The sequence below is a fragment of the Lipotes vexillifer genome, unplaced genomic scaffold, assembly GCF_000442215.2.
Source record: "Lipotes vexillifer unplaced genomic scaffold, Lipotes_vexillifer_v1.1 scaffold514, whole genome shotgun sequence".
In the NCBI taxonomy this organism is placed as follows: Eukaryota; Metazoa; Chordata; class Mammalia; order Artiodactyla; family Lipotidae; genus Lipotes; species Lipotes vexillifer.
The window spans coordinates 2,127,805-2,137,121 of record NW_006789975.1 but is presented as its reverse complement, the minus strand read 5'-3'; the positions used below and the strand labels follow the sequence as shown (position 1 = coordinate 2,137,121).

Below are 9,317 nucleotides of genomic sequence, written 5' to 3'. Positions count from 1 at the left end.
AAAGAGCTGGGCCTGGACCAGGATGACCCAGCCCTTCTCTCTGGTCCTGTCTACCCCTCGTTCCTTCTGACTTCCTTCTCTGAGGGCACTTGGCATCATTTTCAAGTGATATAAAGGTTTCAGAGCTGCTGATTCTGAGGGGTGGAAAGCAGAAGGGGCTTCCTCCTGGCTCCCTTTTTCTTCTCTCAGATCTGGCTTCTGGAGACTTCTCCCATCCTAAGGGGAAACTGCCCAGAAAGAGGACATGGCTACTGAACAGAGGGAAGCAAGGTCTCAGGTGAGTTCATTGCCATCTCAGGTCTTAGAGACAGATGGGTTTTTTTGGTTTTTTACCCTTAAACTGACGTTTTCTCCCCAGTACAGTCTTCACCAGGATTTGGAGCCCATGTCCTTCTCCCTTGGAAGAGTTGGTCCACCCTGGTGGATGGTGGATTGCGTAGGGAATGCTTGCCTCCAACCCCCCAACCCATGGCCTGTGTTTCTCTTTTTTTTTTTCTGATAGACACTCTTTTATTCATTAATCTCAATTCACTGTATGATTACTGAATTGATAGGTAAGATGCCACACGTCTTATATCACTTGGGGTCAGAACCAACAAACGTGCACACTTGGCAGAGTTCCTTTCTGGCCTGCCTCCTTTGCTCAGTCATGTCCCCCTCCCTACCCTTGGCCAGAATGCTTTTCCTTTTCTTTCCGCCCCTGAGAAATCCTCATGATACCTTCGCCAGGCTTTTCCCAGTCCATAGTTTTTAGTTTTTTCTCCATCTTAACTTTCTGGATCATGTGCCTTGCTTCTGTCACTCTCTTGAAAACTGATATTGACCTGCCATTTTCATCTTTATGTTGTGAGAATGAGGGTGGGACCCCATCCAGGTGAACCACTGTGTGAACAAAGCATAGCCATGTTGGTGGGGCCATATGGAGAGGTCTCTTGACTCCCAAGAGCAGAGAGAAGACTCCTCAGGAAGCAGCAGTGAGAGTTTCATGGGATATTGGTAGTGGAGAGGCAGTGTATACGGTGATTACTCAGTGGGGCTTTTGAGCCAGATTGCCAGGTTTGTGCCCATCTCCTCTGTTGCTGTTAATGGGTCTTGGGCAAATAACTCCACCTCTCTGTGCCTCAGTTTCTTACCTCTCTGTGCCTCAGTTTCTTCACCTGTAAAATGAATACAACAACCGGGCCTGCCTCAAAGGCTAAATGAGAGGATCCTGGGAGTTAGTACATGGAAAGCGTTCGTATCAGGGCCGGGCACATAGTAGATGTTCAATATGTGGTGGTTGTGGTAGCTAAACGATATTATTCTAGTTCATGATGTCTATCTATCTGCTGTTGGTAGATAGAAATGACTGTACAGTGTCCTTCCTTTACTCATCCTCATCTAACAATAGTAGTTAACGTTACTGGGGAATATCCTGAGGGCTTCACCTTTGTTCTCACTCTCATAGTGAAGCAGAAGTTATTACCCCCATTTTACACTTGAAACTGAGGCTCAACGAAGTCAGGTAACCTGAAATCAAACCCAGGTATGTCTGGCCTCTAAATTCATGTTAGTTATCATCCAGCCTCTCCTCTGGTATATCTTTCAGAACACAGGGCAGGCCTGGCCCCCAAATTACCAGAGTTCTCTGCAATGTGATGTTGTGTATCTTTTGGACGCATGAAATGTGGTAGTGGTTGATCTTCTGAGATTGTGGCTAGGACCTGCCTCTGCATATTTGGGCTACTTTCTTCTAAGCCTTTCCCATTCCATTCCAACAGAGCCAGGCTGCTCTCTTACCCATAATCTTCTCCATTCCTGCTTATGAGTCCTATGTGACATTTCTCCCTAACCTCACCTGCTGCCGATACATCAGTACTATGTGGACTTGTGTGTAAAACTCAGTGACAGGACGTTTAAGACCAGAGAGAGAATATATCCACCAAGTGCTGGGTTAAAAGAAAACTTCAGTTATCGTCTTGTCTCTGCCATTGAAAAAGTATGTGACCTGGTATCTTAACTGCCCTGGACTTTGTGTTTCTCATCTCTAAAATGAGGATTGAACTAGGAAATAGTATATGGTCCTGTCCAGCGACACTTTTCTTGTTCAAATTGTTTCATGTGTTTTTCTTGTCTGCCAGTGGATTGTAAATTCTTTTCAGGGCAAAGATCATTTCTTGTATTTCCCGCCGTGTGCCAATAAATTATCTTATTATACATGCACTGCATGTTAATGTTAAAAATTTCAGAGAATAAAAAAGTAAAATCACTCTTACCCCAACATCTTGAGATAATCATGGTCATACCTTTGGTATGCAGCCCTCAGAATAATTTTCTGTGCACCTTTATTTATTTATTATTTATTTATGTACATATGTACATATGTATGTATGTATTTTTTATTTTATCACTTTAACTTTTAATTTTGATAAAATATACATAAGATTAAATTTACCACTCTAACCATTTTTGAGTATATTGGCATTAAGTACGTTCACAGTGTTGTGCTACCATCACTAGTCTTTATCTCCATTGTATGGATTATCATTTATTTCTTAACCCTATGAGATAGGCGTTGAGAGGCAGTTCCTTGGATTGGAATTCTACCTCTACCACTGACCAGCTGTGATATTGTGATTTATAATATTAAATATATATTTGGTCTTTGTCCATGTTCCTGGCACATAACTTCCAAAACCCTTGTGATTTCCTGAGTGGTTAGTAATATATGATTTTTATCCCTGAAATTACTTCAGAGCAATGAAGGCAAAATGGGTGTGTTTTGTATCCACACCAGAGTTTATGTTAATGAGGTGACTTTTGTACCCCACCTAAGGATGCGGGCTAATTGCCAGGGGAACCAACCTTGATTAAAGTGTTGGAAATTTCAGTCCTGCCCCCTGATAACCCCTCTTATCCATCTGTCGCCACCCTAGGAGATGAAAGTTGAATCAGTCGCCAATGGTCAGTGATTTAATCAATCATGCCTGTGTAATGAACCTCCATAAAAAACCAGAAGGGTTCAGAGTTCTTCCAGGTTGGTGAACATGTAGAGAGTCGAAGAGAATGGTGAATCCTGAGAGAGCATGGAAGCTGTGCACCCCTTCCCTGTGCCTCTCTTTCATCTGCCAGTTCCTATATCTTCTTTTATAATAAACCGGTAATCTAGTAAGTAAATGTTTTCCTGAGTTCTGTGAGCCACTCTGGCAAATTAATCAAACCTGAGGAGAGGGTTGTAGAAACCTCCAATTTATAGCCAGTCAGTCAGCAGCACAGGTAACAACCTGGACTTGTGATTGACATTGAAAGAGGGCCAGTCTTGTGGGAATCTGACACTATCTTCAGGTGTCAGAATTGAGTTTAACTGTAGGACACCCAGCTGGTGTCCCGCAATTGCTTGGTGTGTGGAAAACGCCCCACATCTGGTGTCAGAAGTGAAGTAGTGTTGTATTAAGAGTAGAGGAGGTGAGGCTCCCGCCCGCGCAGGGCCGGGAGCCTTGCAGGTTACAAAACGGCTTTCCCATGTGCTGGCACTTGTGATTCCTGCTCCCGCCCAACCATGTGGACGCTGTCTGTCATCGCCTCCACTTTACAGATAGAAAAACCGAGGCCCCGAGAAGCGAGGGGATTGTATCTGTCCAAGGCCACGCGTACCCGTGCCCCGAAGATAAGTTCATTTCTTCTCTTGTGCCCACCTATGTCCCACCTCACTCCGCCTTCCAGCGGCTTAATCTAGACGACACCGCGTCCTCCTTGGCTCCCCCCTAAGCACGTAAGAGGACATAGCACACAAGTTGGTGGTGATGACAGACCCTGTGTTGGACTCACAGCCAGCCAACAGCACTGGGGAGATGGATGGACTGTGCCCTGAGCTATTGCTGATCCCCCGACCTCTCTCTAACCGTAGACTCCTAGAGCCTGTCCAGAGCCCCTGTCCTTCTGGGAACCCTCCACCTTTGCCTGCTGACCCAGGCTGCCTACTGGTAGAAACCACAGCAACTGAAGATGACACAGAGAACATGGAGACCATTGTGGAAGCAGTAGCTGGAAACCTGTCCCCAGGTGCTCCTGGAGAGACCCCAGTTGGTGAATGTTGATTGAAGTCTGGCGAGGTGGTGCACAACTTGTACCAAGCTCTTGGCAGTCTATCCCTGCGAGGGCTTCACGTCTGCTAGGCGGTAATCCAGAAGGGAAGACCTTTCTGACACCTCTGCCCAGTCCTTACTCCTATAGTCCTCAAGGATTCTTTTCTCCATGTTGACCCTCCCACCCAGGAACTGCAGCCAGGGATTAGGCAAAAGGCCCAGCCTCTCTCCAAGGGCTTGGCAGGGCTTCCTAGCAGTATTTCCCTGCTCTAGTTTCTTGCGGCTAACATACTTAAATCACCCAAGGCATGCCGTTAAGAGTGGGAGTTGAATAATTTATATTTACTTTAGAAGAAAGAGTCTCCCCTTTAATCTTCCCACATCTCAACTTCTTATTTTTCGGTAACTTCCCTGTTTTGTAACTGTCGTCTTCCAGCTACAGTTGTACCATTTTTCCTTGGTAGTGTACAAAGAGTACTGGGAAGGATTATCTAGTTTGATTGTATAATATTTCTAAACTTTGATGTGGTGAAATAAATAATAAATAAATTAAAAAGGAACCTGGAAAAAAAAAAGAGTAGAGGAGACATATGCAGGAGGAGTGAGTTTTTCCTTCATACCAGTTGTGTGACTTGGATAAATTTCTCTTTGTTTTCTCTTGTGTAAAATGGACACAATAATAGTACCTTCTTCATAGGGTTGTTGTGAAGATAAAATAAAGATATACACTAAAGTTTAATATAAAGCTCTAAGAATAGTACTTAGCCTGAAAAAAGCATTCAATAAATTATAGCTATTTTAATTTCCATTATTACTGTCCTCAAGCTTTAGGGAGCACAGAGTGCCTTAAGTTATTTACACTAGTCTCCCTTGGTGATTATTGAGGTTGTTTCCATTTCTTTGCTGTTACTAACACCATGGTAAATGTCCTTGTATGGGCATTTTTGTTCACTGTTCATTATCAAACAAATATAGTAATTGGAGAGTTAAAGAGTATGCACATTTTAAAGCTTGTAATATATGTTATCAAGTTGCCAACAGGAAGATTATTCTAATTAACACTCCCACTAATGGCCTTAATACCTCCACAAATCTCTTGTAGCAGTTAACTTGGGGTCTGGTTCATACTTTATGCTACTCAATATATATTTGTCATTGGTCAATTGTTCATTAAACAAATGACCTGGAACCTTCAGAACCTAGAATAATATAGAAGCATTTCATAGTAGCCCGTCTACTCCCCACTGCCGCCTTTTCACCCTGTGTGATGGGCAGTCCTGGGTGAGCTGGGATGCTTGTCTCTACAGCTGTCAGTGACGTTCGAAGATGTGGCTGTGCTCTTTACTCGGGATGAGTGGAGAAAGCTGGCTCCTTCACAGAGAAACTTGTACCAAGATGTGATGCTGGAGAACTATAGTAACCTTGTCTCATTGGGTAAGGAAATTTCCCCTGTAGATACAGAATTCAGAAATTGGGATACCTCAGCATCTGATTTCCTGGATAAAAGCCCCGGGTCATTAAAAACTTTAGCTGAGTTTTGCCTTAGCAGTGTACAAACTGGATCTCCATAAATAAACCTGAAAACCTTTTTCTCCCTCATAGGTATGGAATTGCCCCATGGATGGAACAATCTGCAGAGCTGCACATTAGAAATTCCCTCACTGCAGACAACATTTTCCCACTATGATTGAACTATGATGTGTTTGCTCATCTCTTAACAGAGAGCATCCCTCAACCTTTTTCTCTGACCCAGCACTGGCTTTTTTCAATTCTTTTACAGGGGTCAGCAAACTTTTTCTGTAAAGGGCCAGGGAGTAAATATTTTCAGCTTTGTGGGCCACATATAGTCTCTGTAACATATTCCTTTTCTTTTTTTTCAACCATTCTTTGCTCAAGGGCCATGCATAAACAGACAGTGGCCTAGATTTGGCCTATGACCCATAGTTTGCCGATTGCTGCCATCTTTCAAAGGGAGTCAGATAGTGTTTTCTCATTTTAAACAAGCTACTTGGTACATAATCCTTTCCACAGATACCTGTTACAAATATTAATTTAATCTGTACATTTAACAGTGTATACATATTCCCTCTTGTATAGAAAGCTATTAGCACCTTGTTAATCAAGTCTGCATGTTTATCATACTTCACTAACATACAACTAAATGTTACATTGCCCCTTGCTTTTACCCTAACACACCCCTCACATTGTGGGGGCACAACTTGAGCATCCCACAGAAGTTCTCTGTATCATCCTTTGAGTTTTCCGCTCAGATCTCAGATACCTCTTTGTGTCAAGGCAAAATCAAGTCTTTTTTTCTTCTTTTTGGTCTATGAGCAGGACTCCCATTTTCCAAACCCGAGGTGATCTCCCTGTTGCAGCAAGGAGAAGATCCCTGGAAGGTAGAGAAAGAAAGCCCTGGAGGCTCCTCTCTAGGTAAGTGGGTGGGGAATCTCTGCAGGCAGCAGTCTGGTAAATGAGTGCATGTGCAACTCGGAGATGTTGGTCAGGGAAATTTCTGCAGGTTTTCAGTCCTCAAGAAGTTGTGGAGAAGGGATGCTAAGGCCCCGAGTCACAAGCTTCCTCGTCTTCTCTGATAATTACTGCACAGGTGAATCTCTCAGGATCTTTTTTCTTGTTATTTCCTGTTGTTTCAGAGGAGGGCTACATTGTCATGCATTCATTCAGCAAACTTAGTGCATTTAAGGAACTGCAGATAATTCATTCAGACTGAAGCTCAGGGTATATGGGAAAAGAGAGAGATGAGGAAGGAAATGAGATTAGAAAGTCAGGTGGGGGCCACACTATGAAGTGCTTTGGTACAGTTCTTAGGGATGGGAACTGTCCATGGATGACTGGAAATAATTCAAGAGTTTCAAGCAGAAGAGTTGTATGGTTGTTGATATTTTAGAAAAAATAGTCTGAGTCTGAGATACTTTAAACGTCCTTCAGTGAAGACTAAAGAAGCTGAGGTGGGTCCCTACGCTGGCACACAGCACCACAGTCAGAAAGCAGCAGCACTGGTGTGGGCGGAGCTCCAAGCTACGTGAAGGACTAAAGCTAGTATGGAGCATTATTATGACATGTCGCCATTTATGTGTAAAGAAAATTATGTGGGTGTTTGTCTATATGCATAATATGCATGTAAGTGCCGAGAGAAAGGTCAGGGGACACCTGAGCTGGTAACTAGTTACATTTGGATTGGGATTGAGAATGGGCATTGATGAAAGGGGACTTTAGTTACATGCAATGTTATTAAAATTTTCACAGAGAATATATTTATGAAGTCTTTATTACGCAATTTCAATTAAATAAGAATGGTCACTTTGGAAGCACTGTTGGTCTTAGATTTGAAGTGAGGAAAAACTAGAGGTGGGAACCTTCTGGAGATTATTGCATAATGTAGTCGTTACCTGGAGGAAGGCAAGTGCAGTGAGTTCAGGAAAGAGGAGAGGTCCCTTCATTAAGGGTATAGGACAGGTTCGGTGTGGGATGGGTTTCATTTGAAATGTTAGTGAAATATGGGTAGAGGTCACCAGTGGACAGCTGTAGAAGGTAAACAGGGTCAGAACTCAACAGGGAGGTCAGGGAGCCATCAGTGCAAAGGTGGCATTTGAAGCCTTGAGCTGAGAAGATGAGGGAACGGAGGAGAGGACAGAGTCCCAGGAAACCTCAGTGTTTATGAGGTGGGTTAAGAAGGAAGAATCTGTGGCTGAGCCTGAGAAGAAGTCACCAGAGGAGAAAACTGGCAGATTCGGCTGTCATGGAAGTTGAGGACTGAGAGCTGTTGAATTGGGGAGGCCAAGGCTCTGGGGGAGCCAGGTTCTAACCCTCACCCACTGCTTTCCTGTCCCGTGATAAAGAGCAGTGCAACCCTGCACAGAAGGACGCAGGTCCTGCCCTGGCGGAGCTCAGTGGAGGGGGAGGCTAAGTGCACACAGGGCTGTGGAATGACAGACTCTGGTGAGGACCTCGGGGGAAGAGCCGCAGGTGCTGTGAGAACGTGGAACAGGAGGGGTGCTGTGGGCAAGGCCTCCCGAGGAAGGGCCGGATCCCACGTTGTGAGAAGCGTTCAGACACAGGAAGAGCATGTCCGAGAGTCCAGACAAAGGAAGCCGGCATGTGGAGACGGGAGCGGGGAGAGGGGGCCGGGACCTGAGAGCCAGGCACAGCCTCTGAGGAGTTAAAGTACCCTGGCCACGGGCCCAGGTTTATGTTCTGCAAGGATCAGCCTGCAGCCAATGTGGAGCCACCTGGCATAGATTTGTTAGGACTTGTCTGAGGTTGCTGTCGGGTCCAGACGAGTCAGTGATGACCGCTCACAATGCGAGCCCAGCAGAAGGGCTGTGGGACAGGCTGTCTCGATCCCTAAAGCGCCCACACCTTTAGTAGAGCTCATTCTTCCCCGTATAAGGTGAGATCTTTTGAGGTGGAAACCACACTTAGCTCTCCTTATATCCTTTAACTGTCCCTTGGGAGAAATATTCTGATTTTGTGGGAACTGCTAGAGACCACCACAAAGTAAACAGAGAACACAGGCAGCAGGGAACCAGTGGAGAGTTTAGGAGGGGCGTCAGGTGTAGACTGAGTATGGCGTGGAAGATCAAAGGAAGAGACGGAAGAATTGTTCCCTTTCCATTCGCCTCAGGAGCCTCTGATCCATGAGGCGTCCCCCTTCCTGAGTGAAGTGTTAGTTGGATTAAACTGAATAGAAAATATGACTGGAGTCGAAAGCTGTCCAGAGAGACCCTGAAGACACCTAGTGGTGATGTCAAGTCCTTCTCAGGTTTGGGAAGCTGTCCCTGAAGGAGAACTCTGAGTGGGTACCTGGAGGAAGTAAGGACATCAGAGCCAACCAGTGTGTGTGTTTCTCTTGATGGGATGAACCTCCTCTCTTTGGTCAAAGGTGACAGTCAGATGGGGCGTCCTGAGAGTGCTGGCCTGTGGTTGTGTCTCTCCTGCACCCCTGGCGAGTCTCCCATCTGCCTGGACTAAAGTGCCCTTGGAACAGTTTCCCTTCCAAGGGGAGCTCACTTCCCTGTGAGCTCAGGTGAAGGACCTGGATGTTCTTGGAAGTACCTTGATCATTAACTCTAGACCAGAACCAAAAACCGACCCTTTGAACAGTCACTTCCCTCAGTCTCATCTGAGTCTCTTACTTAAGAAATGAGTCCAAAGTCTAATCACTATTCTGGCATATTATGTTTGTAGTATATATATATATATATATATATATATATATATATAAGTAAGAAT

At 44.7% G+C, this 9,317-nt stretch overlaps 1 protein-coding gene across 1 annotated transcript in view; it reads left to right on the top strand.

Moving 5' to 3' along the window:
* ZNF354A (zinc finger protein 354A) overlaps positions 1–9,317 on the top strand; it is a 35,837-nt gene that overhangs the window by 1,042 nt on the left and 25,478 nt on the right. Inside the window, exons 2-4 of the mRNA XM_007463122.1 lie at positions 190–277; positions 5,372–5,498; positions 6,402–6,497. Of these exons, the coding sequence (XP_007463184.1) occupies positions 245–277; positions 5,372–5,498; positions 6,402–6,497 (256 nt within the window). The 5' untranslated portion in view covers positions 190–244. The remainder of the gene's footprint in view (positions 1–189; positions 278–5,371; positions 5,499–6,401; positions 6,498–9,317) is intronic.